General features: G+C 60.9%; 1 protein-coding gene across 4 annotated transcripts in view; it reads right to left on the bottom strand.

The window, feature by feature from the left end:
* The window catches only part of PACS2 (phosphofurin acidic cluster sorting protein 2), a 67,683-nt gene that overhangs the window by 5,767 nt on the left and 35,918 nt on the right, over window positions 1-25,998 (bottom strand). For 2 of the 4 annotated variants that reach the window (XM_058567881.1, XM_058567884.1), the window contains exons 2-18: window positions 25,777-25,864; window positions 22,480-22,569; window positions 21,308-21,433; window positions 17,732-17,894; window positions 17,041-17,114; window positions 16,508-16,588; window positions 15,016-15,075; window positions 11,664-11,821; window positions 9,694-9,784; window positions 9,285-9,359; window positions 8,590-8,732; window positions 6,716-6,848; window positions 6,301-6,405; window positions 6,023-6,129; window positions 5,379-5,533; window positions 4,701-4,811; window positions 4,126-4,234 (exon numbers count right to left, since the gene is read on the bottom strand). In XM_058567881.1, coding sequence (XP_058423864.1) covers window positions 4,126-4,234; window positions 4,701-4,811; window positions 5,379-5,533; window positions 6,023-6,129; window positions 6,301-6,405; window positions 6,716-6,848; window positions 8,590-8,732; window positions 9,285-9,359; window positions 9,694-9,784; window positions 11,664-11,821; window positions 15,016-15,075; window positions 16,508-16,588; window positions 17,041-17,114; window positions 17,732-17,894; window positions 21,308-21,433; window positions 22,480-22,569; window positions 25,777-25,864 — 1,869 coding nt within the window. The remainder of the gene's footprint in view (window positions 1-4,125; window positions 4,235-4,700; window positions 4,812-5,378; window positions 5,534-6,022; window positions 6,130-6,300; window positions 6,406-6,715; window positions 6,849-8,589; window positions 8,733-9,284; window positions 9,360-9,693; window positions 9,785-11,663; window positions 11,822-15,015; window positions 15,076-16,507; window positions 16,589-17,040; window positions 17,115-17,731; window positions 17,895-21,307; window positions 21,434-22,479; window positions 22,570-25,776; window positions 25,865-25,998) is intronic. The other 2 variants (XM_058567882.1, XM_058567883.1) reach the window with 2 other exon arrangements.

Raw genomic sequence — 25,998 nt, 5'->3', positions numbered from 1 at the left:
GGCATCGAGTGTCCGAGGGCTCTCGGTGGGGGCTGAGGGGACACAAACCCCTCCTTGTCTTCCTCCTCCGAGGCACGTGGCCCAGGTGGGGCGGTTCCTGCAGCCCATCTCTGCAGAAGGCTGCCCACTGACTGGTCTCCACCTTGGCCTGGGTTGTGGCTCAAGGGCTCTCCCGCAGGACTCGAACACGAGGCTCCATCGGCCACTGGAAGAGATCTCCTTCCTGGCCTCTGGGAAGGTCCACAGGACAGGGCCAGTCCTGGGCCTTCTGTCCCTCCCATAGCCTCAGGGGACGGAGGTGCCTCCTCGCTCCTACTTCCTTGGCTGGTGGCGTCCACCTGGCTGAGGGCCTACCTCTCTGGGCCATTCTCCCAGCTCCGCGTCCTCTGTGTCATTTCCCCAGCCGCAGAGCCCGAGGCCAGAGAATGACTGTTCTGCAGATGGCTCTGCACATGCACACTGTGCAGGGGAGCAGCTGCTGAGCCCATGTGCTGGCCTGAGGGGTATCACCAGGCACGGGGTCATTTGGGGAGAAGCCCCTGCAGCAAGCACACCTGGGGGAAGGCGCCGCGGGCCCAGCTCAGCCGCCCTCCCTGAGCACCAGCTCCTGGCCAGCAGCCTCGTCTCCCCAGAGCCCTGCAGGCCCCGCCTCTTTGCCCCTGGTGACAGAGGCCTGCACCTGGCCAGCACTCCCGACAAAGTGTGCCCATCACCTGGACAAGTGGCCTTCGCCCAGGGGCCAGCACAGAATGCAGTGCGTAGCTGCCTAAGGCTGGTCCTGGCAGGAGGTGCTGCCCTGCGCCACAGCACCCATGTAAGGAGACAGCAGCTGGCAGGACTGGCCCTCCCCAGGTGCCACCTGGACCTGGGGACCCGCGGTCTCCACCCCAGCACCGCCCATCCCACCCTTGCAGAAGACTCAGCAAGTGTCTTTGGATGCAAGAACCTACAGATTCAGTCTGTCCCACTGAAAACAACCAAACTCCCAGCCTTTCCCTCCTTTCCCTGGGAAATACTATTGAAAACTTTCTCCTTTTTTCCATTTCAAATAATAAAGCAACTGAATCCTGTGCCCACATCTGCTTTTGCATGCGAGGTGGCACAAGGCAGGCGGTCCTCGTGGGGTCCCCGGCCCAAAGGGCCACCCACCCTCAGCGAGCCACTGCCCCCCGTGACCCTCCCCATGACCAGGACGCAAGGGGGCAGACAAGGGCCGACATTCAGAGACGCCACAACAAGGGATGCTGCTGGGACTCGAAGCTAAGCTGCGCCTCTGGGCCATGCAGACAACGCCAGCACTGGATAGGTGCCCAGCGTGACAGGGGTGACACCAGCTTGCTCCTGAGATCCCTTTACCCGATCCCTGGAGGCAGAGGGGCACACACGTGTTCTTGGCGGGGGCAGCAGTCAGAACTAAGGCTCACCCCGCGGCTCCAGGGCAAGGACCCCGAGTCTGGCTCATGAGACCTGAATATGGGGGCAACAGAAACTGCAGGGGCGTGATCCACATGGCCCGGACCTAGGGGCACTGAGTGTCCCTGTCAGAGCTGCCTGGGGGAGCTGCCGGGGCCGCACCCAGCAGGTGGGCAGGGACCAACAGCAGGATCTGACCTCAGGGGTCTGACCTCAGGCCGGGCGCTGGGTGCCGTGTAGACAGGACCCTCCCTGTAGATGCTCTCACAGAGGGGGCTGGGCTGGAGAGGGCAGGGGCCAAGAGGGCCGTGCCCACTGCCCACACTCTCCTGGGTCTCCTGAGCCCTCTGGGTGGACAGAAAGGCATTCTCTATCAGAGCAGGCAGAGGCTGACCTGCTGACCTCCCAGCCCTAGGCTCCCAGGGTAGCCAACACGCTGGGCCTTCACAGGGCTCCATCCATGGCATCAGAGCCCCCAACCTGGGCACTGGTGTCACCACTGTCACGTAGGAGTGGGGGCAGGAGGCACAGAGTCTCCTAAAGCCCCGGGTGCTGCTCAGACAGGCCGACGGCGGGAGAGACGAGAAGCTGCGGCCAGGCAGTGAAGCCTGCTGCGGGCTCCTTGAGCCCCAGCGGATGCACGGGGAGCAGACGCCACACGCCTGGAGGACGGCTGAGGTCAGCAGGCACACACGGCTGGTCTTTCTCTAGCTCGCTAAGGCTTGTTTAGCAGGACAGTCATAGGGGCTCAGACTCCTCCTCCTGGTCTGTCCCAGGGCCCAGCAAGAAGGCGCCCTGGGACCCAACAACCCTGCCCTGTGGGCCTCTCTCAGGAGGCTAAATAACCCAACACCAGGGTGGAACAGCACCCCGAGGGAGAGATCAATGGGCAGGACATCGGGGCAGGAAGGGGGGACCCCGCGTGAAAGGCCAGCTCTGGGGGCGCCCGGGTTTGGCTCTCAACACACAGATTTTCAGAGAGCGGAGCCATCTCGGGGGTGAAAAGCCTTCACCCGCACGTGGGGGTCTCAGCAACCTGGCCACTGTCCAGGTCAGCCACAAAACTCGGCTGGGAAAAACCCTCTGTGCCTCTCTGCCACCCCAGGTGCAGGGGTGGGAGCTAGGCTCCAGGTGTAGCAGGCTCCAGCTGGCCGCTGACCGCTGCATCACCCCGGGCAAGCTCCCCAACCTCTCTTGCCTTGACGCCCCATGTGTAGAGTCAGCATTAATGCCGTCCTCCAAGGGCTGTTAGCATGTGAGCCGGGTTACTAAACACACCATGCTGGGAACAAAACCCACACAACACAAGTGTGGCGTCAGCGGTCAGTGGTCGGCGCTTGTGGTGCGATCCCAGGCACCTGCTTCTAATTTAAGAGGTAGCGCCACCCGTGGCTTCAGAAACACAGACACTCATGGAGGGGCTAAATCTGGCCACTTACACCAAAACTCTGGACTCACACAGACAAGAGAGAGCCTGCCCGGCCTGACCTCCAGGTGCAGGGCTCTGGGGTCATCAAACACGGGTCGGGGCTGAGAGCGCTGGCCTGGCTCGGCACCAGCCTGGCTGTGCTCTCCTGACTCGGTGGGAGCCTGACGGAGCGCCGCCTCCCCTGACTCCCAGCAGGAAGCAGGCAGGAGGGACAGTGAATCTGGGGGTGGTGGCCCTTTGGGGACGCACCCGCACCTGCTGACACTGCTAAACAGCCCTAAAGACCAGCCCGGGGACAGAAGGGGCGCAGACCCAGAGACAGCGGTACCTGAGGGTAAAGTCAAAGTGAAAGTTCTTTCTCCTATCAGAAAGCAAGCCAGCGAAAGAGAAAACAGACACATCATCACACGCTCCGAGCCACGATGCGCCTCGGGCCTGGCACCTCTGGCAGAGGCTCCGGGCCAGGGACGGCATGCCCCGGCGCGAGGAAGAATCGGGCTGTGAGCTGGTCCGGCTGCACCTCGCAGATGCTCTGACTTAATCTTGATCTCCTGCTCGAGGTGAGACTCATACATCCCCGAGACGGGAGCAGAGATGCTTCACCTTGTCTGACTGGCTACCGTCCACCTCTTCCGGCCCTTCTACCTCACTCCCCTGCGCTGGCTGGCCTTTACCTACCCAGGACTCCCCAGAGGGGCTGCCGTGTCCAAGGCCTGGCCAAGAAGGGGCCCCAGCTCCACCCCACCTGGGCCAGGCAGCTGCACCTCCCCCGACCTTGGCCCCCAGTCCAGGGCTCCCGACTGCCATCCTGCTCTGGGCAGAGGAAGACTGTGTCGCCTGGCCGGGAAGCCCAGAAAGCTGAGGGAGTGTGAGCCTGGGTTCCAGTGAGCAGGTCACTGCTAGGGGCTGGGCACCCTGACAACTGTTCCTTTAACTTTGTTACAGGAAATTCCAAATGTACAAAAACACAGAGAAAACACGACAGTTTATTCTAACTCTGCTTTGCGGTCAGTGAAGGGTCCTTTGTTGAAGAGGACCAGGAGCTGCCTGGCTCACTCAGCCTGGGCTCCATCCCGTGGCCCACCAGGCTTGCCCACACCATCCCATGGAGCCCCCAACGTGCCACCCGAGGAGCTGGGACACAGGCCACCTGGGCTAAGACCAGCCGTGGGCAGGGAGGCCCACAGAGGGATGGCAGCTATGGGTGGCCTGCGTCTGCAGCACAGGCTGGGTGCCTTCTTGCCCCCCAGCACCCCTCCCAGGCCCGGGGCCCAACGAGGTACCTCTTCTGCTTGTAGGTCAGCATGGCCTCTGCAATAGGCAGCTGGTGGGCGCAGTTGGCCCCCGAGATGTACTGCGTGATTCTCGACACGATGTCTGGCGTGTCCTGCACTGCATGAGGAGGAGGCCGGCTGGGGTCCGTGGGGCGCTGTGCTTGGCCCCACTCCACCACTGCTTCCCTGAGGCTGCTCAGCACCCTGAGTCCAGGAGCAGCGGCCATGCTGGGGGCAGCTGAGGGCCCCTGTGCCCTCCACCCTCATGGGGTCCTGGGTGAGGGCAGCAAGGCCTCTTCAAACCCTGAAGAGCCCTTCCTCAGGGCCCGGGGCCCTGCCCCTCCCAGCCTAGCCCCCTGGTCACCAACAAGCTCTGTGGCTCGCAGTGGGCAGAGGGAAGTATCTGGGCAGAGGTCCCGCTGGCCCTGTCTGCTGACCCCCCAGGCACTCAGGCACAGCCAGGGCCTGAGAAAGAGGCTAGCACATGGGGGTCTCGTCTCAGGAGGAAACGATCCTTCCTCTAATGGAGGTGTGGTGGTATGGACACAAGGGCGGCCCCCCAAGCCGTGCGCACTGGGCCTCACCGGTGCTCTGGGCCTCCAGCTTGTTGAACAGGTCTCTCCAGGCCAGGTCCTGGAAGAAGTTGTTGTAGCGGTAGTCAACGGAGCCCAGGTATCTGGCTACGGGGTGGGAGCCTGCGAGCCAGGGGAGAGCGTCAGGGCACGCAGACCCCACACCCACAGCTCTGCCGCCCTGACAACTCCAGCTCCGGTCCTGACGACAGCAGCTTTGCCGCAGCCTCGGCAGACGGCGGCCACGCTGTCCTGCAGACCACAGAGGGCGCTGGGACACCAGTGGGTCTCGCGCTATAGGGAATCTGCTCTAGGACTTCACTTTCTAGGTTGAGGCTTACAGATTCGTTTTACGTAAAATGAACTGTGTAAACCAAAAAATGAACAGGGTTCAAGGACACAGGATTTTGATAATTTTAAAGGACTAATAGCTACCCCTGCTTTGCATTTCTGACAACAGAAATCACAACTGGCACCGAGTCATCCTGACAACTGACTGCACTGAGAGGGGACGCCCAGCACAGGCACCTCAGAGGGCGGGCGGCTTTGTTCTCCCACCAGCGTGGCAGCTTTGGGACCACCAGGTTGCTGCTTCTACAGTTAGACTCAGCACCCCTGCATGCACAAGGCCGCGGTGTCTGGCGTCTAAGGCCTGTGGTGTCTGGTGTCAGGATGCCGCCCGGGCCTCACCCAGGGGGATGACGAGGAAGCGCATGTAGCCCAGCCAGTCTGGGGTCTTGTGGGACAGCTGCTCCACGAAGAGCCGCAGGATGGCGCTGAGGTAATGCTGCGCACCCGCCACGGCGATCTTCACAGGCGTCGGGGGCTGCGAGTTGCAGTTGCAGCTGCGTCCGTGGCAGGATGGAGGGGACAGACGCCTCAGGGAACCATCCCCGCCGCGAGGACACCCTCCCCAAGCCGTGTGAGGCCCCAGAGCCCAGGGCGCACAGCTCAGGACAGCAGCGAGCGCTGCACTCCTGCTCCCCCCAACTCAGGCCTCTCCGCCTGGACAGAGCTGCAGCTGCTCACGGGCGGATGGAGCCGCCGAAACCCAAGCCTCTGACAGCAGAGCCCTAAGCCTCACCCGGGCAACCACCAGAGGCTGCTTCTCCGCCAGCGGCCCCCAGTGCCGCGGGGACTCCGCCTGGGCCGCTGCTCCCCCGCCCACCCGGATCCGGATCCGGAGAAAAGAAAGGAGAGTGGTGCCTCCGGGTCGAGGCCTGGAATCCGCCATAGGCCCCAAGACGGAACCACAGGCCAGGCTGGAGTGCAGGGACCCTGACAAATACCCAGGCAGCGATGCCATTCGGCGGCCGGGAAGGCGCGGGACTCACTATCTCTGTATCCGCGAGACAATGGTGCTGAAGGCGGCCTGGACGTCTGCCGCGGAGCACGTGCACACCACGGGGAGCGTGTGCCGCTGCAGGACGTCCGAGAGGAACTGAGGGCAAGGGCAGCGGTGAGCACAGAGCCGCCACCACCCAGCCTCACTGGTGACCTTGTGGAGGACAGAGATCCACCCCCACAGGCTGGCCGGACCCCACCCCGCCACCCACCCCCTGCCATGTCCCCCCACTCCACCCTACAGGGAGGAAGCCCTGCCTCTCCCCACCTGCCCCTGCCAGTCGGAAGTGTTGACGAGGATGATGTTTTCAGGGAGCTGGTCGTCGGAGATGAGGATGTGGTTTAACTGGTCATACACGGTCTTCCTGGGGATCTGGAGACACACGGCCCGTCTACACAGGGTGGGAGGGGTACTGTGCCCGCCCCCCTTGCCTGCCCAGCTGGCCCCACAGCCCCAGCAGTCGCCCAGGAGTGGGCAGGAACTCGGCTTTGCTTGGGACAGAGGCCATCACAGCCCACGAGGCAGCAGGGCTGCCCGGGACCAGGGCGGGTGGCACATAGGCAGCGCATTGTCCGAAGAAGCCCTCCCAGTAACAGGCTGTCCTCACCCTTGAGCTGCCCAGCACTGGGTCAGTCCTGGGGTGACCACCCACCTCGACCCCCGCCCTCCCTGGCGCCCGCACCTGCAGCTGGCTCCGTGTGTCTGGGCAGCGCTCATTGTCCAGACTGTTTGCCCGCTCGTTCTGCGGCCGTGCTGGCTGCCGCTCCTTCAAGGATGTGCTCCGGCCCCGGCGGCCAGCCTGCTTCCCCTCGGACCTGTGGGGCACCAGAACAGGCTGGAGCAGGCCCACATGCTCACTGCCCTGGGAAAGGGGGCCACTCAGTGGTAGAGGCAGCCAAGGATGGTCACAGTGTCACCTGATGGGCATTGGGGCCACAAGCCATGCAGAGCCCACTGACCCCAGAGGGCGTGGCAATAGTGGCCCATGACCGAGCTTGCACCCCGGCCCCACAGTGTCCTGAATAAGACCCCACACATGGCTCCATTTCCTCATCATCAAGCTGGGCGGACGACAGGAGGACCTCAGGGACACCTATGAGGACTGAGACCCCCACCCTGGGACAAGCCGGGTGCAGGCCAGTGCCCAGCAACCTGGCCCTCAGAGTGACCACTCCCAGCCCTGCCACAGACCCCTGCGCGCCCCCACCAGGTAAATGTCAGCACCCATATCCACTGCTTCCAGAAAAATCTTGACCATCACAGAAACAAAACCGAGACCCATGGAATCAGGTAGCTGATGTGCCTGTCCCGCTGGCTCTCACGGCCGGGGCGGGAGCTCCCAACAGGTGACAAGCTAGTATTGAGGGTTCAGTACTGAACGAGGGGTCAATGATGGGTTTCATTTCTCTTCTCTGTGAATGATTCGCACGGGGCGGCAGGGTGGCCAGTGGGCAGTGTGGGCTGATCCGTGGGGTGAAGGGCTGATGTGGAGGCCACACCCACACTTGGCACCCGTGCTTTAAAACGGGGGCGTAAGGCCTGATGCAACACGCAAGCGCCAGCTGCAGGGACCGCAGCCCCAGGAGAGTGGCAGGGGCGCCCACGCCACCTCTGCTGTTCCTCCAGCGGCTGGCCACCCCATGGAAGGTCACAGGCCAGCGAGCAGAGCAACGGGGTGGAAACCGCGGCCCTGGCACAGTGGTGGGCCAACCTCAGCAGGGAAGGGCAACCACACACGAGGGCACAGAGGGTGGCCAGGCAAAGGCGGGTGCCCAGGGAAGGCGCAGCAGAGCTGGGGCCAGAGGGCACCCCAAGCAGGACTCTGAGACGGCCGGGGTCTGACCAAGACACCAGTGGGGTGGGGCCCCGTGAGAGGCTCTGAGGGAGCATGCTCCCCCAGGAAACCGCCTGAGTCACTGCAGCTCAGACCCTCCCCTCTGATGCGTCACTCACTCAACATCGTGACCTACTCCGGGAGGCAGGGGCCTTGGGACCCCCGGGCTGCCCGGCAGAGCTCCTGTGTTGGACTCAGCACCACTCCTCGAGGGCTGCTGTGCTTGCCCTCACCAGGCACTGGCCCGGCTGCCCCCGGAGCCTTGCCCGTGGGCTCAGCAGGGCACACTCTACCTACACTGGTGCCTGGCGCCACTGGAGCAGACAGCGCCCAGCACATGCACTGGCCCATGGGGGTGCCAGCTGATGCTGCCGGGTCCAGAAAAATGCAAGACAGGGGCGACAGGGACCTTCCCTGCCCTGGGAGCAGGCAGCCACTCCCTGGCCCCGTCAGATCTGCCAGCAGCTACTTACAAATGGGGGTGTGGGGGTCCAGTGTGGACCTCCGGAGTGAGCCCTGAAAGATTCTCATCTGGCCAGACGGGCCCTGCCCCGACAGGGCGCGCAGACCCCGATTCACGGGTCCCTCCCTCTCACACCCCCTGGCCAATGGCCCCCCAGGCGGCCGTCACCTGGTGGAGGGGATGACGAGAGACCCACACCCCAGCTCATGGGTCCCTCCCTCCCACGCTGCCTGGCCGATGGCCCCCCAGCAGCCGTCACCTGGTGGAGGGGATGACGAGAGACTCTGTCTTGGTGATGCGCCCGCTGGGCGGCAGCTTCTCGGTAAACACATCCAGGGCGGAGGTTTCCACCTCCGTGTTGTCCGAGGGCTGTGCAGGCTGCTCCCCCGGGGTGGGTGTGCTCTGATGGGCAGAGAAGGAAGCTCGTCAGGAACACACTCCCTGCCGGGGATTCCTCCCCGGTGCCCGAACTCTCACACCCCTGGGGCCCCTGGGCTGGTGGCTCCCTGCATGTGGACACACCACACGCTGCCCTGGGGAGCCAAGCTGACCTCGACCTCCAACCACAGGGCTCCAGGTCCTGGCCGCCGTGGGCAGACCAACACCAAACCTCCCCCAAATCTCCCTAAAACTTGCCCCATCGCCCAGGAAACTTTCCTTGAGAACCCCCACACGGGCAGCAGGAGCCAACCAGGTGTTCACCAGGCCTGTGCCTGACTGTGAAGCAGGGGGACACCTGCTGTCCCCCCAGGGCTGGGGTGAATCCAGGAGATCCTGACTGTCTGCCAGGGTGGGGGGAATCCAGGGGGTCTTGACTGTCCCCCGGGGTGGGGAATCCAGGGGGCCCTCATCGTGGCTCTGCGCCCAGTACTGGGTGTGTGATCAGGAGGACCTGCATGTTCAGCCTCGCCCTGCCGTGCTCGAACAAGGGAACGCAGCCCCATGCCTGCTTACATGGGCCACCGTGTCGGAGACGCTGTCACTTGGCTGCTTGCCTCCCAGGGCCCGTGTCTTCTCAGGCACGTCGGCCTGTATGGATGAGACAGGAACCAGGCTGTGTTCAACAGGGGGCACTAAGGCTGGCTCACCTCTGGGCAGGGGGTCCTGGGCTCGGAGGTGGCCCAGGCAGACTGGCTGAGGTTTTCTAGCCCGTGGGCTCAGGGCCACCCCACCACCGTCACCTGGCAGCAGGCAGGGATTTGGACCACACCGCAAACCCAGGAGCACGCTGAGCTTTCGGTGTGTCCAGCACCGATGTGTAAGCCACCTGAGTGACTCCAACAGACAGAGGGATCAGGGCGGCCCACCCCTTGCCCGAGGACCCCATAGGGAGTACAGGGCTGCCAGGGTGCGGGCTGCTCACCGGACTTGGCGGCTCCTTCTGGCTCCGGGCGCTGTGGATGCTCCCGATCTCCGTCTGTGAGCTGGAGTGTGACAGGCCTTCGAAGTACGGCCTGGGTGTTGGGGATGGACAGGGAGGTTATTCTCTAGGACCCTCCCCACACTGAAGGCACAGCCACTGTGCCTGGTAAGGAGGTGATAGCAGAGCAGGCAGGGTCCAGAGAAGTGGCATCGGAAGGCCCCCGTACCACTGCTTGCCCTTGAGAACCTCGGCATGGGAGAGAACACCATGCCGTGTGGCCTGCTGCCCCTCTCAGCTCCTCCACTCGCTCTGAGCTCAGCTGGAGAAGACTTTGTCCCAGAAACCCCCTCCTCTCATGGCCTGACGCTGGCCGGCACAGCCAGTGCACACAGTGACGGCTCCACCCAACAGACCATCCAGAGGGGGAACCTTGGGACCCACAGCCAGCTTGCAGGAACACAGGAACACGCTGAACAGTGCCACAAGGGCGCCATCAGCAAGATCCAAGCGAACCCAGGCCAACCAGGCCAAACGTCTGTCCCCAGCAGAGAGAGATGGAAGAGGGGCTGGGGATTACAGATTCAAAGGGACTCGGAAGACGTTTCAAGCTAAGCTGATGGCAGGACTCATGCTGTGTCTGGTGACAGAGCCACGTGGGGATGTAGAAATGTGAGGGTGGGACCACTGTGTGTGGCAGGCAGGACCAGGGCCCTGAGATGCCCATGCCTCACCCCTAGAACTGTGAGCACTAGCTGGTCAGGGACTCAGTCTAAATGCGTGGCCAACGTTATGGAGCTGCAGACGGGGATGCCGAGATAACCGTCTGAGTGGACAGAGCAGAGACTCTCCCTGAGTGAAGGCAGGAGGTCAGAGGGGTCCAAAGACTAGGGGGACTTGACCGTGGGGGCTCAGAGGATGGAGGGGCAGGTGAGGAGGGAGCGGAGCCTCTGTCCTGCAGTGGCCTGGCCGAGCCTGGAACGTCACCCCAGAGCCCCCATGAGGGCATGCGGCCGACACCCTGACCTGAGCGCACGGAGGGACAGGAACAGGGCCGTTCAAGGGAACCGCGCAGGGAGGTTGGGCGGGGACTGGGCATGGGTCTCAGAGGCTGCAATGTGAGCTAGAGGCTGCGTGACGAGGCAGCAAGCACCCCTTTCTTGTGCATGCTCCTCTGTAGCACTTATTTACATTAAAACGCTAAAAACAGAACAAAAGGTGCACAAATCTTCCTGACTCTGACTGTGTCTCCCCTCCTCCTCGGCAGCCACGCACTCCTGTCCTGTGGGCTACGCCCTCCAACACACCGGGGCCTCCCGAGCATGCAGGGCCAAAGCCGCGCGCAGACCCGCGTCCTCGCCTGCCCCAGGCTGGGCCTCAGCATCCCCTGTCACCCTCTCCAGGGCTACCTGTCATCACCAGCCCTGCACACCCAGCTCCTGGGGAGAGGTGCCCGGCAGTGCGGGCTTACTCCTCCCACCTGTGTGACGGGGACACCCTCTGAGGTTTCAGTGCAGCCCTGGTCTCCCCAGGGACAAAAGAGTCCCCTGGCCCCGCACTCACTGGTCACCCTCCTGTGACGGGTGCCCCACCCGCCCAGCCAGCGCCCTGGGAGGACCGGGCCCCAGCCCACGTCCCCCCCGCCCTGCGCCTGGAGCTCTGGCCTCCCACACACCTTCCTAGTCGCCCTCATCCCTGACACCACGGCCTCTGGCAGGGAAGACCCCAACTGCCTCCTAACTGGTCTCTCTTCGTGCTCCTAACAGATTCCAGAGAGATCTTTCCAGAATGCAAACTTGGTCCAGCCACTTCCCTACCCCTCACCCTCTACAAACCCTGCAGGTTGGACGCCTGTCAGGATCCACAACTCCCGATGTCCCCACCCAGAGCCCACGCCCCAAGGGCCTCCTCTCCCACAAACCTCGTTCCTTCCAGCCCCCACAAGCAGCTGGGCCGGCTGGCGGTGTGCTCACCTGAGCTTTGGCTTGGGGGTGCTGAGGACGCTGTCGTCGTCCTCCATGTCGGGGCCGCTGTCGCTGGGGTTCTCCATGTCCAGCGTGTCGTAAAGAAGGTCCAGGTCCTCCTCCACCTCGGGGACATGCTCCGCAGGGTCCTGCTCTGAGTCCAGGACCTATAGCGAGGTCAGATGTGTGAGGGCCAGCAGGCGGGTCCCCTTGGCAGGGCAGCTAAAGGCCCGGGAAGGGGCGTCTGCGAGACAGACACGAAGGGGCACAGAGCCACCAAGCACCCCTTCTCCAGCACACTCCACCAGTCCAGCTATTCCAGATGTAGGGTGGCCCCCCAGGGACCTCCCGTCGCCCGGGCACTGGGCACGGCTGGCCACTCTTCCCCTGGCCTCCGCTGGCCCTCTCGTGAGCCCGCTGTGGAGGCGTACCATAACACGCAAACACACCCTTTAGAGCGCAAGGTAGCGCTGCAACAGGCATGGGCGATGTGTGGCCACTACCACAATCCTCCCCAGGGAGTCCCCCTGCCCTCTTGCAGTCCCCCTCCTCCCCAGGCAAGCATTGAAGTGACTTCTGTCCCCATGCGTCCGTCCTTTTCCAGAATGTCATATAAGTGGAACTGCACAGTGTACAGCCTTCTGTCGGGCTCCTCTCACTCAGCACGATGGATTTAAGAGTCATCTGTGTTGTGCTGCATTTGCCAACAGCTCACTCCTTTTCAGCCAGCCCTGGTGGTCTCGTGGTTAAGATTTGGCACTCAACACCTGCCTGTCGGTTGTCATACTGCAGTGGCTGTGTGTGCCTGTGATGCTGAAAGCTCTGCCACCGGGGTTTCCAATATCAGCAGGGTCACCCGTGGTGGCCAGGTTTCAGTGGAGCTTCCAGACTAGACAGACCAAGAAGGACCTGGCCATCCACTTCTGAAAAAATTGGCCATGAAACCCTATGAACAGCAGCAGGGCCTTGTCTGATACAGCATCGGAGGGTGAGAGGATGGCATAAACAGACTGGGCAGCGTTCCCTCTGTTGTCCACAAGGGCGCTAGGAGTCGGGATCCACTTGACGGCAAGATGGACCACAGTGCATCTAACCAACCACCCGTGGACAACACTGGGCCTATTGCCAGTGTTTGCTGTAACAAATGAAGCTCTGTGAATATCTGTGTATCAGTCTTTGTATGGACATGTTTCCATCTCTCGGAGGTAAGTACCCAGGAACGGGATTGCTGGGTGTTCAGCAAGTGTCTAGTTTGTGTATTTAACTTTAGAGGGAGTGCTAGACTGTTTTCCAAAGTGGCTGCACACTTTCACATTCCCACCAGCAGTGTGGGAGGGTTCCAGCTGTTCATCCTCAGCAACACTTGTTATTTTCCATCTTCTCGATCATGGCCACCCTAGTGAATATTAAGTGGTGTCTCACGGTGGTTCTGGTTTGCATTTCCCTGACGACTAGTAATAACAAGCATCTTTTCAAAGGCTTACTGGCTGTTTCAGATCTTCTTTTGAGAAAAATGTCTCATCAGATCATTTGTTCAAGTGTTAAACTAGACAATGAATTTCTTAATGGGGTTGTCTTTTTACTGTTGGGTTGTAAGTGTTTTTGTTTGTTTGTTTGTTTTTTGGTGAAGAAGATCAGCCCTGAGCTAACATCCATGCCAATCCTCTTCTTTTTGCTGAGGAAGACCAGCTCTGAGCTAACATCTATTGCCAATCCTCCTCCTTTTCTTCCCCAAAGCCCCAGTAGATAGTTGCGTGTCATAGTTGTACATCCTTCTAGTTGCTGTATGTGGGACACCGCCTCAGCATGGCCGGACAAGCGGTGCATCGGTGCGCACCCGGGATCCGAACCTGGGCCGCCAGTAGCGGAGCGCGCGCAGTTAACTGCTAAGCCACAGGGCCGGCCCCTGTAAGCGTTCTTTATATGTTCTGGATACAAGTCCCTTATCAGATATATAATTTGCAAAAACGTTCTCCTATCTTATGGCTGTTGTTCCATTTTCTTGGTGGTGTTACATGGAGCAGAGAAGTTTTAAACATTGATGTGACCCCACTTAGTGTGTTTTCTTTGCTTGCCTGCTCTTTTGGTGTCATATCTAAGAAGCCAACGCCTGACAGAGGTCAAGAAGATTTACTCCCATGTTTTCTCCTAAGAGTTTTATGGTTTTAGCTCTTACATTTAGTCTTTGATCCATTTTGAGTTAATTTTTGTACATGGTGTGAGGTAGGGGTCCAACTTCATTCTTTTGCATGTGGATCTCCAGTTGTCCCAGCACTATTTGCTGAAAAGGCCATTTTTTCCCCATTGAATGGGCCTGGCATCCTTGTTGAAAATCAATTGACTATAAATAGAGGATTTATTTCTGGATTCTAACTCTATTCCATTGATCTATCACACGGTCTTGATGACCGCAGCTTTGTAGTAAGTTTTGAAATTAGAAAGCATGAGTCCTCCAACTTTGTTCTTCTTTCTCAAGATGGTTTTGTTTATTCTGGGTGCCTGGCATCTCCACATAAGTTTTAGGACTAGCTTGTTGATTTCTGCAGAAGGGGAGCTGGGGATTGGACAGGAATCATGCTGAATCGTAGGTGAATTTGGGGAGCACGGAGGCTGAGGTGCGCCTGTCTCAGCACCAGCATCTGAGAAGAGCAGCTGACCAGCCGCCGCCTCCAAGGGGACAGCCTTCGTGTGTGTGGACGTGTAGCCACCGTTTCCAGGCGGCTCCGTGCACTTTGGGTGCTGCGTGATCATGTGTGATGACGACACCTGGGGCTCACATACTTGAACGCCACCTCTCCCAGGTGGGTCCAGAACCTGTAGGCTAATTTTCCTCTGACCCTACTAAAAAAAACCAAGGTATTCTTCTTCTGGTTATAAAAGTTATGCAAACTCATCACATAAAATGTGGAGACCAGAAAAAGCTAAAAGAAGAAATTTTAAAAACAAATGGCATGTTGACAGTGGGGGAGGCTATGCATGGTGACGGGGTATATGAGAACTCTGTACTTTCTGCTCAATTTTGCTGTGAACCTAAAACTGCTCTAAAAATAAAGTCAATTTATAAAAAGACACGAAACACAAAAACCCTGGGTCACAACCCCTATAGATGATGACATGTGGCCTTCCTCCCAGTCTGCTCACTGGCACAGATGGCGATCTGAGGCCTCTGCTCGACCCTCAACGTGTCCCTGGGGGGTGGGCACCACCATTAGCCGCTCTTGAGGACAAAGAGGGCGATGCCCAGAAGGCCATGTGGACAGTAAGCGGCAGAGCCAGGACCTGGCCCAGAACTGGCCTCCAGAACCCCCAGCCTGGACGCTTCGCTGTGGGTGTGGGGGGAAGGGGCGGGGGGCCCACTCACCTCGTCTGACACTTTGAACCTCCGCAGCAGCGCCACGACTTTTTGCTTGAAGTTTTGTTGCTGTAAGACAAGCAGGGCAGAGTCAGACCCATGGGAGCTGCTTCCCTTAGGAGGACACAGCGAGGCCAGCGCCCCGGGCCCGCGAGTGCGGCCTCGGCAGGAGGGCGGGCTCCACACGCTGTGCGACTTATGAACTCAAACGCAGCTCTCACACGTTGAACAACAGTAAGCATTTTCATGAGCATCTGAAGCCACGGCTGTGGGCAGCCTTAGGAACGGACCCAGGGAAGAGCCCAGAGTCCCAGACCCAGCGAAGGGGAATCAAACGGAGGGTGTGTGCCAACTCTATGGTTCTTCCAGAAACCTCCATGCAGATGAGGCTGCTGGCCCTTCCTGGGCTCAGTGGCCCCTTTCCGAGGCACCACCTCACTCCAGCAGGACGTGGGGGTGGGTAGGGGTGGGCAGAGGGATGGCGAGGGCTCAGCGGAGAGCCCGAGCTCCATCTGTTCCTGGTGCTGCCTGGGCCCACAGAGGCTCAGCTCTGGCCACTGAGCGAGGCGGCCACTCAGCCACCCTCAGGGGCGCCAACCCTATAAAAGGAGGCCCATGGTCCCTCCAGAGAAGCCGTGCACTCGGGCCTCAGAACTGAGGCTCAACCAGGTGCTGCCACGGCAGCGTGGCTGCCAAGTCGCAGCACACAAAGCGCGCTTCCCCAGATCTATCAGAACCAGCCCTGGCCTCCTGGCCCCACCAGAGGGTGCGGCGGTTTCTGGGGATGGGCTTGTGCCCCACAGCCCAACAGCACCACAGCTTCCCTGGCCACCCATGGCACTGGCCTGGCCTGGGGCCGCGGCCCGGCAGATGGAGAGCAGCTGTGAGCTGTGAGCTCTCCCAGGAGCTCCAGGCGCCCAGCGGTAGACATTCTATGACAGGCTGAGGCCTCTGCCCCAAACCTTCCTCCTGGAAGAGAAGCCTGACAGCCTTGCCAAACCCCCCAGGTGGGCCAGACACTGGCCCCCCACTAGACGTGGGGGACTGGCCTCACACAGGGCAGGTCTGGGCACAAGCAGGAAGGGAACAGCCCCCTGGCTCTGCCTGTAGAGTGACCTGGGCAGGAAGGCAGCCACCCTGTCTTGTCTGCTGCCCTCTGGGCCTGTGGCCACCAGCCCGGGGTGAGCCCAGGGATGCCCCATAACTGACAATGGCCGGGCGCCTCACAGCCCTCCCTCCCAGGACAAGACCGTGGCACGGGGTCTCCCCACCTTCACACTGTATCTAAGGGAAGAGACTGGACCTCAGGAGAAGCCCACAGAGCTGGACCGCAGCAGATGGCACGTGTGCCCACTGTGATCCCCTTGCTTCCCAACCCCACCCTCCTGAGGGCTCAACCGGCCTACGCCCCCGAGGCTTGGGCTGACACCGCAGCCATGTGCCCGCCACCCGGCCCCGCCCTCCACCCTCCCCAGCGTTAGTAAAACCAGTCTCCACCGACCCTGGTCATGGACGTCGTTCTTACTAGCGAGCGCCGCTGCTTCTTGGGCTTCCCCACATCAAAGTCATCCTCATCCAGGTCCTGCAAGGACACACATGGGGCCTACGGCCGGGGCCAGCCTGCACAGGGCTCCTGGGACCCCCACTGCCCACCACGCGCCTGCCGGCTGGGCCTTTTCATGAGGACAGGCGGCCGCCCAGGCGGCTCAGCAGAGGCCAGTCTCCCAGGAGCTGACAGAGGGAGCGGCCTCCCTGGTGCCCCAGAGTGTCTACTGATGCACTCCAGGGCCCCCGGGATGGAAGAACGAGGTGCCGCACACGGCGGCCCGGCTCCCAGCCTCTCCTGCCCCTGCCACCCTCGTGATGGTGGCTCTGAAGGGTCCTGGGCCTGTCTGCAAGGGGCTGCACAGCTGCTGGGGCGTCTTGGCGGGAGCTGGGCACAGGGCACTGGGAGCCCTGAAGCCAGCGTCTCCTTGCGGGCCCCACGGTCCCCATGTGGCTTGGGTGGCCCCGTCACACTCAGCCCCAGGTTACCTGCCCTTGCACGGCATCGTCGCTGGCCTCCTGTTCCGAGGAGAAGCTCTCGTACTCCTCCTCAGAGTAGTTATCTGTGGGACGAGCAAATGGAAGGGAGAGCACCACGAGATTCTGACCCGCGTCCCAGCAATGGGCTGGCAATCGAAAGACAGGCCCCTAGACGCGTGGGGATCGCGAGGAGACGGCCCCGCGGGCAGCAAGTAAGGACACTGGGCAGCCCCGGCAGGTGGACAATAGGGGAGGGTGGAAGGGCCGCACTTCTCTACCACCACGTGCCCCAACCCCACGGTGGTCCACGCGGCCCTTCTTGCTCATCACGGATCTTAGCTGCACTGGAGTCCCCTGCCTGTCCTCCCTCACCTCAGGGGGGACAGTGACCCCAACTGTGATGGTGGTGACAGCCGTGCCAGGCCCTGTGCCTAGACCCTGGCGGGCTCTGCCATCAACCCCATGACGTACTCAGCGGTCACTGACGTTGTCATAGCCGCCGAGAGCAGGGCGGGGACACTCCACAGCCCAGGGTCCTGCACAGTACGCGCAACTCTGCTGTGAGGCTGGAGCCAAGAGAGCGGCCCGCAGAGCCCTGCCTCCCCTCCTCGACTTCTCACACCCGACAGGACGGTGGCCAGGAGGCGTTGTCTCTGTGGCAAGGATGCAAGGCAGTGGGTGCTCCTGCAGCTGCACTCACCTGTGGACTTGGCCTTGGGGCCAGCCTGCATGGCGCCATCCTCATGGTCGATGGGTTGGCTGGACAAGGAGAAGATCCAGATCTCAGCCACCTTGACCGGGGTCTCCTTGATGTTGCTGCAGAGGCTTAGCACTTGGCCACCCTCAGAAGGGTGCTGCATCACCTGGGGGCAGGACACGGTTCTAGAAAGTACCACAGAGCAGGGACCAGCCCCTGGCAGCTCCACCATCCAGTGCATGTGCTGGGTTATCTGATGGACTTTCCTCTCAGTGGTGACAGGAGGGGCCGGCACCTCAGCAGAGCAACCACGGGAGCAGGAGCGCACCGTGGACAGAAAACAAGGCCGCAAGGCAGGAAGAGGGAAGGAGGACACAGGAGCCAGCGTACAGCCCACTAGAGGAGGACACGGGAGCGGGTGGATGGGTCAGGAGAGGACATGGGAGCTGGTTGATGAGCCGCTAGAGGAGAACATGGGAGCGGGTAGATGGGTCATGAGAGGAAGACACAGGAGCCAGTGGATGGGCCACTAGAGGAGGACACAGAAGCAGGTGGACAGCCCGCTAGAGGAGGACACGGGAGCGGGTGGATGGGTCATGAGAGGAGGACACAGAAGCAGGTGGACAGCCCGCTAGAGGAGGACACGGGAGCGGGTGGATGGGTCATGAGAGGAGGACATGGGAGGGGGTGGACAGCCCACTAGAGGAGGACATGGGAGCAGGTGGACAGCCCACTAGAGGAGGACACGGGAGCGGGTGGATGGGTCACGAGAGGAGGACACAGGAGCTGGTGGAGGGACCACTAGAGGAGGACACGGGAGCAGGTGGACGGACCACTAGAGGAGGACACGGGAGCGGGTGGATGGCTCATGAGAGGATACAGGAGCAGGTGGACGGACCACTAGAGGAGGACACGGGAGCGGGTGGATGGGTCACAAGAGGGGGACATGGGAGCGGGTAGACGGACCACTAGAGAAGGACAAGGGAGCGGGTGGGTGGGTCAAGAGAGGAGGACACAGGAGCGGGTAGACAGACCACTAGAGGACGACACGGGAGTGGGTGGATGGGTCACGAGAGGAGGACACGGGAGCGGGTAGACGGACCACTAGAGGAGGACACGGGAGCAGGTGGACAGCCCACTAGAGGAGGACACGGGAGCGGGTGGATGGGTCATGAGAGGAGGACACGGGAGCTGGTGGACGGACCGGAGGACATGGGAGCGGGTGGATGGGTCACAAGAAGATAGGGGAGCAGGTGGACAGGCCAGGAGGGAGCAGACTGGGCCGAGCTGGGGAGGTCAGTGCCAGGCTCAGCTATTAGAGAATGAAGGTTGTCAGAGAGCAGTGTCTGCAGCCTGCCTGCCCAATGGAGGACTACAACAGCAGCAAATAGTGAAGTCACAGCTGTGGGCCAGCCAATGGCTCCCAGAAATGGCCACTGACCCATGGGATATGATTCTAGGCACCAGTGTCTGTCAGGAACCAAGCAGGACCACCCACCAGTGCAGGCTGGGGGTCTCATGCTGTGGAGCCGACCCCCACCAGTCTGGCCCACCAGGATGGTGAGCCCCTGGGGCCGTTCTGGTTGTAAGAGATTTCAAACGAACCAGGGAGAGTGGCAGAGTGCCCCCATGTGTCCCCACACGCCCCTGCCCGGTGATGGCCTGGCACCCCACACCAACCCCAGATGTCCAACAATTCTCCTCGACATGAGAGTTGTAATGACAACTCTGAGAACACACAAAGACTGCAGCCTTTGCATTTTAGAAACTGCCTTTTGGGGTCATTTGATCCAATCCAGATGCTGGGATTTCATGGACCAGATTTTTTTTTAATTTTTGGGGCCTGATTTGGGGTGCAAACTCTTCAGTAAGAAAATAAAGGTTACGCCAACACTCAGACCCACTCCCTACAGCTGCATGTGCATGTGTGTGCATGGAGACAGACACAAGCACACACGGGAGCACAGGCACTGTCACGCACGGTCCAAGGCCACATCTCCCAGCACACCCCCATCACCCCGCTGAGGAGACACTGACTGCCGAGTCTCCACGTCACAGAGCTGGGTGAACACACTCAGCGCAGCTCAGAAACCACCTCAGGGAGGCGTCCCATACAAGGAAGCAGAGTGCACGCCACTCAGGTGCCACCGGACGAGCTGCTTTGCAAGGAGCCGGGCTCAGGCTCAGCTTGCAGGGCGCGTGTGAGGATTCAGCTCGGGCAGCGGGGCTCCGGGCGTGGGCGGGTGGGGCTGCTCTTAAAACCAACGCAGGAGACCTAAGGAAAACCTGCTCTCCTCCCTCCTTCACACAGGACAACAGGAGAGAAGCCGGGCCTCTCACAGACGGCCCACGCCGGTCTGGGGCAGGCTGGCAGTGTGCTGTGGGACACTGCTTGCGTCACTAGTGAGAAATAGAGTAGGGTACAGCATCGCTGCACAAATCAGAGCCCTCTGCTCAAGCAGAAGGACAAGGCGGCATCTTTGAGCCTCCTCTGAGCCCAGTAACCCAGCCTGGAGGCCGGGGGCCAGGATGACCAGAGGCTCTGGGCCAGAGGAGGAGCCCAGGCCCAGTCTGCCCGCACCGCTCCTGCAGTCTGAGGGCTGGGAGGCTCAGCTGAGGCCCAGCAGCAGCACAGAGAAGTGCAGCCCCCGCCCCACTTGGCTCTCTGCATCCCTCCTGCTCCGCGTCTCCCTGGGTGCGGGCAGCTGGGAGGGGCCAAGTGCTGAGTAGCACCTGTATTTGTCCTGGATGGGCGGGTGGGTAGGCAGCAGGGTCTAAGAAGACACAGGCGGCCTGCAGACTCGAGCAGATGCTGGGGGAGGGCCGGGGCAGGCACCACCACTGTCCGAGCCCCACACGGAGGTCTGGGCCAGACAAGGAGGGACAAGAGGCTCAGCGGGGCAGCCCTGGCTCCCCATGTGGACGGGGTAGAGCCAACTAGCCCATGACCCCTGCCCCGCCCTGCCCCGGCTGGGGAACAGCTCCACGTTCCTGAGCACCCCTGACGCCCAGCGGTTGCCTAGACACCCCTGAGCGCAGCCCAGTGATGTTTACATAAAGGCGCGAAGCACAAGAGACACTCGGGCCCTGGGCTGCCTCTCCCCCAGGGCTCACCCTGCAGCTCCCAGAGGCCCCGTGAGACTTGGGGCCTCAGCCCGTGGGCCGTTTCCTCCTGCGCCTCCCACACCAACCACTCTCAGGATGCCAGGCCCTCCAGGACCAGGTGTCAGTTGGTTGGTCCCGTTCTGACGCACTTCTCTGTTCCCTCAACAGGGAACTTCCTCAACTTCACGCCACCCTCTGACCCACATGAGCACATGTGCCGCCTGCCCCTGGTAGTCCCCTGTGCTGACTGCAGCCCTGTCTTGCTGGCCAGGGTCAGTGCCAACTGAGCAACACACGGGCATCACAGGAGGACCAGTGGGGGTAGGGGCATGGCAGGGACACTTCCCAGGAGGGCACAGAACAGACCCACCCCAGGCCAAAATCTACCCTCAGCTAAAGGGCGGAGGTCACGGCAGAGCCGGCCTTGCAGGCCCTCTGGCCGTGGTACGAGAAGTGGCCATGGGGCAGCCTCACCTCGGCCATGTTGATGGAGCCCGCCGCCAGTGTCTTGTAGCCCAGGATCGTGCGGTTTTTGTACCGCTTTCTCCGCTGCAGCATGATCTGAAGCTTGTTGCCTTCCCTCTTCAAGAAGTGCGGGTACTGCGGGAGAAGGGCGGGTCACGGCTGCGGTCCACACAGGCAGCCACGTCCACCCGACACCCTTGAGGTCTCGTGCGTGCCCGAGGTCATGGGGTCACCATTGCCAACCCTCGGAGGCTCACTCCTGCTGGGTCACCTCACGCCTCAGTCTACGTGAAAAGCCACTGCTGGAGGACATGCACGGTTCGCCAGGGCCTTTGGGAGGGGCCCACCCATCTGTGGACATCCAAGAATGGCCCAGCAGCTCATCTGGGTGATCAGTGGTGCCTGACCACCCAGCACAGGCTCCCCACAGGTGGCAGTGTAGAGGGCGTGCCTCCCATAAGTGGCGCTATGACTCCCGAGACACCCGGGGGCAGCTGTGCGCTGCTCCAGGTGGCCCGTGCATGGTACAGCACGGGCTTTACAACTACCTCCCCATCCCTTGAGCCAGGCAGGGTCGGGGTCTTACACACACAATGAGAAAAGTGTCTTATACACTTACAATGAGAAAAGAGGAGTTTCAGTGGGTTTGAAATGGATTGATAGTAACTAGAGTATTAACGTTTAAAGCCAAGTGTGTTAGGCCAGAAGAAGTACGTGTGCTGATTTACACACATGGATCTTCAATAGTGACACAAACAGGAAGGAAGGTAGGACGAGCTGCCCTTAGGGTCAGTTTGGGACTGATCTGGGCTCCCCAACAGATCAGGGTTGGGACAGAGTCCAGGAAGAGTTCTGTTTCTACTGGGGTCTAAACGGAGCCCACGTTCTCACCAGCACACCCCAAACACTTCAGAGGGGCCTGAGCCTCCAGTGCCAAGTTTCCACACACTCCTTCCATCTTTTCTAAACAGCAGAATGAAACAACCTTAACTTGGTGACTTGAGTTTCTGCCCTCACTACACCCTCTCTGTCATGGGAATGGGATGAAACAGTCAACCTGATAAACCAAGGCACACTCTCTACCATTGAAGAGGAAATCCTGACAAGAGGCTCATCTGTGGTGATGTGGGGGCTGGTGACACTGACCAGGGTGGGTTCCCAGCCCCAGGGGCCAGGCCCACCTGCAGAGAGAACGTCAGCGCCAGGTCGGTCTCCACTTGTCCACTGGGGGGCAGCACAATCTCATGGGACCGCAGGATCCGTTTGGAGCCCTGGGACAGAACAGGACATCTGATTCAGAAGGCATCTTAAAATGAAGCCAGCCCAAGTCACTGTCCCATCTGCTCTCTTTACACTCGGGATGAAGTGCCACAGGGTGGGGGGCGGGAGCACAGCTCATATGATTCCCGGGGGCATGGCAGAGATTTATCAAGAGCCTTGAAAACGCCCATGTCCTTTGAGCCACCAAGTCCTCTAGACATCTGTCCTAAGAAATGAGAGAGAAGATCAAGACACGCACAGGGGGCAGGTGACTGGCCACCTGGAGGACCAGGTGTGCGAGACGCCAGGCGTTTCTGAAAAGCAGAGCAGTGAGGGTGGCTGCCCCCGCAGAGCGCAAATGTGGTACGACAGTCAGGGGCTAAGACACAGCGGCACCACGGCTTGGGCAGGGATGGTAGAAGTCTACGGACAGATCCAAAACATGTGGACACACTGAACAAAGTGAGTTATAACCAGCCTTCAGGTCGGCAGGAAAAGTCAGTCATGCAATGGCCATGAAAAGTGGATATAACTCATCGTCTGTATAAAACACACAGGCCCCAACCTCAAACCTGCCAACAGAATTCAAATGGATGAAAGATGGTCACCACAGTATTGTTTTAAAACAGCTGTCCCAATGTGGACGACTCTTGGAGACTGTGTGCTAAGTGCAGGAAGCCAGGCCCAGAAGGACATGTTTGTGACCCCACGTCTACAGGGCACCAGGAGGGGTCAGATTCACAGAGCCAGAGACAAGAACAGGGGCGACCAGGTGGCTTCTGGGGTTGGGGGGAAACTCCTGAGGCGTTTGACCAAGATAAGGCGTGAGGAGAAACGGTGAGAGCAGGAGTAGGGTGTGGGTCCAGGACAAAGGCGCATGAGCTGATGCAAGCACTGGGGAGGGGTCCTGGGCTCAGGTGCGGGGCTGGCCCACGTGGCCACGCCACGAGTCTCCGCTTGGACGTCCTGCTGCAGGAGCCTGGTTGATAGCAACCTGGCTGCTGCCCTCCAGGCCACATTGCGGCGCTGAGGCCTCACGCCCAGGCTGCTCCCAGCCCCTGACAGAGCGATGGAGCGCAGCAGGACTGTGGAGGCGTCCCCCTCCCCCTGCCCTCCCGTCTGCCCTCCACTCTGCAGGGGGCTTTCTCGGCTCTTCCAGCTGTCTCCCTTTGGCCCTCACAGGCACATCCCCCAAATCTCTTGCACATCTGATCCCACTTTAGTGTCTGTTTCTCAGAGGACCTGAACTGACCAGCCTGTGCCAGGAGAAGGGAGGGTCCACGCACAGATTGGGAGGGCAGTGAGCACATGTGTGTAGACGCGGGTCAGTGAGGGAGACTAGCACGTTTGCTTCCACTGGGAATTAGCACACAACGGCCTCAACTCGGGTGCGGGCTGAGGAGACAGGAGCAGGTCTGAAAGGCACATCTCGGAGAAGGCCGTTTCCTCCAGCCCTGCCCAGCCCCCGGGATGCAGGTGCAGAGTGGGCAGAGAGCAGGTGCTCCAGGCACGAGAGGATGCCCGCAGAGAAGCAAGCAAGGAGCCTGCAGGGGAGGCCGGGGGTGCAGGGAGCAGGCAGCCAGTCAACGGGGGTCACTCAGGTCAGCTGGAGAGGTGGGATGGCTCCAAGGGTCCTGGGACCCTGAACCTGGAGGCTGAGTTCTCGGTAATGAGGGGGCCAGGGGCAGGACCCCGGAGGTGGGCAGTTGGGGGAAAGGGGTCAAGGAACAGGGCCAGTGTGTGGAGTGGGTCAGTCGTGTCAGAGGTCAACAGCGCCAGATTCAGAGGCCAGGGATGAGTCAACTCCACTGTGTTCCGAAGACCTGGTAGACACTGACCACTCCCAGCCAGGAGGCCAGAGCACAGCCTAGGGTGCCCGCACCTGGGGGAGCTGATTCTCATGTGGGGTACATTCCTGTGGCCTGGCATGCAGCCGGGCACGGCTTGCTTTGTTGCTGAGAACTTATAACAGCATCTGTGGTGAGGAAAAGGATTTCAGATCTTTATCTAAAAATATAACATTTTTTGGCTGGTGAGATATTGACCAGAAAAATGTAGATGCTCCTCCTCGAACTCAAATCGGAACTCTCAGTTCGGAGGAGAGCCTGGCTTGACAGCCTGACTCACACTGGTCCCAGGGTCCACAGCTGCTTCTGGAGGTCCAGCCAAGAAGCCCTAGTGACCCTGCATCAGGAGCCATGGGCTGGGTCCTGAGCACCCTTGCAGGGCTGCGAACATGGGCTCCAGCAGCCTGGGACTGATAGTGCAGCAGGACCTCCGCCCTGTGGGGCTGATGGTCTAGGGGTCCTAATGGGACAGGCACCTGTATCTACTGTGGCTCAGTTGCAGGGCCACACCAAGGATGTTCCCACACTTCCAGGAGCTGGCACACACAGCCGCCTGTGAGCATAGGCGCTGGGAGTTAGAGGGGCCTGCAGAGGTGGACCTTACACATGGGCCCACACCTGCAGGGGGACAGCTGCAAAGGGCCGCAGGGGGCACCATGTGGGCAGCCAAAGGCTGAGGGCCACCTCAAGTCCTGGGAGCCGACCTAGAACCTGGCGGCCCTGAAAAGGCCAAGGCAGCCCACACGGCTGGCGGAGCCCCTCGTCAGCAGACAGGGGCCCCTCCCCCCTGGCTGCTGGGTGAAGGCAGTGCTGAGGGCCAGGGCTGCTCTCCCCCAAGGAGAGGGCAAGGCAGCGGTGGCGGCAGAGGGGGGAGGGTGCTCCTGAAACACTGTTTTTGTTCAAAGGTGGCAGAAAGACCAAATAGAGGAGCCTGTGCTGCCCGAGGGCCGTGGAGTATTACAGTGTGCGAGTGAGAGGTAAAGCGGCTGGGCTGGGCCCTGGGTTGGGGGCTGGCCGGGGACGGGCGAGCATGACCTGGGCACAGGGGGTTCTGCCCGCGCCTCTGCTCTGGGAAGGCCCATCTGCAGTGAGCTCAGCACACTCGCTTTCCTCCATGTTCCGGAATGCTGGGCTGCTGGCCCCTCACAGGGACAGGACTGCGCCCCAGGAGGGTTCCAACTGCCAGAGCATCACAACCGTCTTCCAGGCCAACCGCCCAGGCAGAGGCTCCCCCGGCTCCAAGATGGAATCGGGCCCTGGTCGCCTGCACAGGTGAGGGTCCAGCTGTGGTGGGTTGTGCCCACTCTCATCTCCTGGGCAGCACGGGCATCCTGTGCAGCTCCAGGACAGGCGCAGAGGGAGAACCCTCACCTGCATCTTGACGGCAATCACCACCGAGATGAGCTCCTTCTCCAGCTCCTTGAAGACTACCAGCTTCTTCAAGGTCAGGCTGCACAACCTGCAAAGGGCACAGAGCCAGCTCAGCAGTGATCATCCCTCCACGCCTCCTCGCCCCCCAAAAGGCCCCACCCCACTGCAGCCCCAGCTGGCCTGCACTGGACCACACGCCCTCAGCCCCTGACCTCCTGCACC

The sequence above is a fragment of the Diceros bicornis genome, chromosome 24 (genome assembly GCF_020826845.1).
Source record: "Diceros bicornis minor isolate mBicDic1 chromosome 24, mDicBic1.mat.cur, whole genome shotgun sequence".
NCBI classification, from domain to species: domain Eukaryota; kingdom Metazoa; phylum Chordata; class Mammalia; order Perissodactyla; family Rhinocerotidae; genus Diceros; species Diceros bicornis.
Note: the sequence above shows the minus strand (reverse complement) of the source record. Positions and strands in the feature narration are given on the sequence as shown.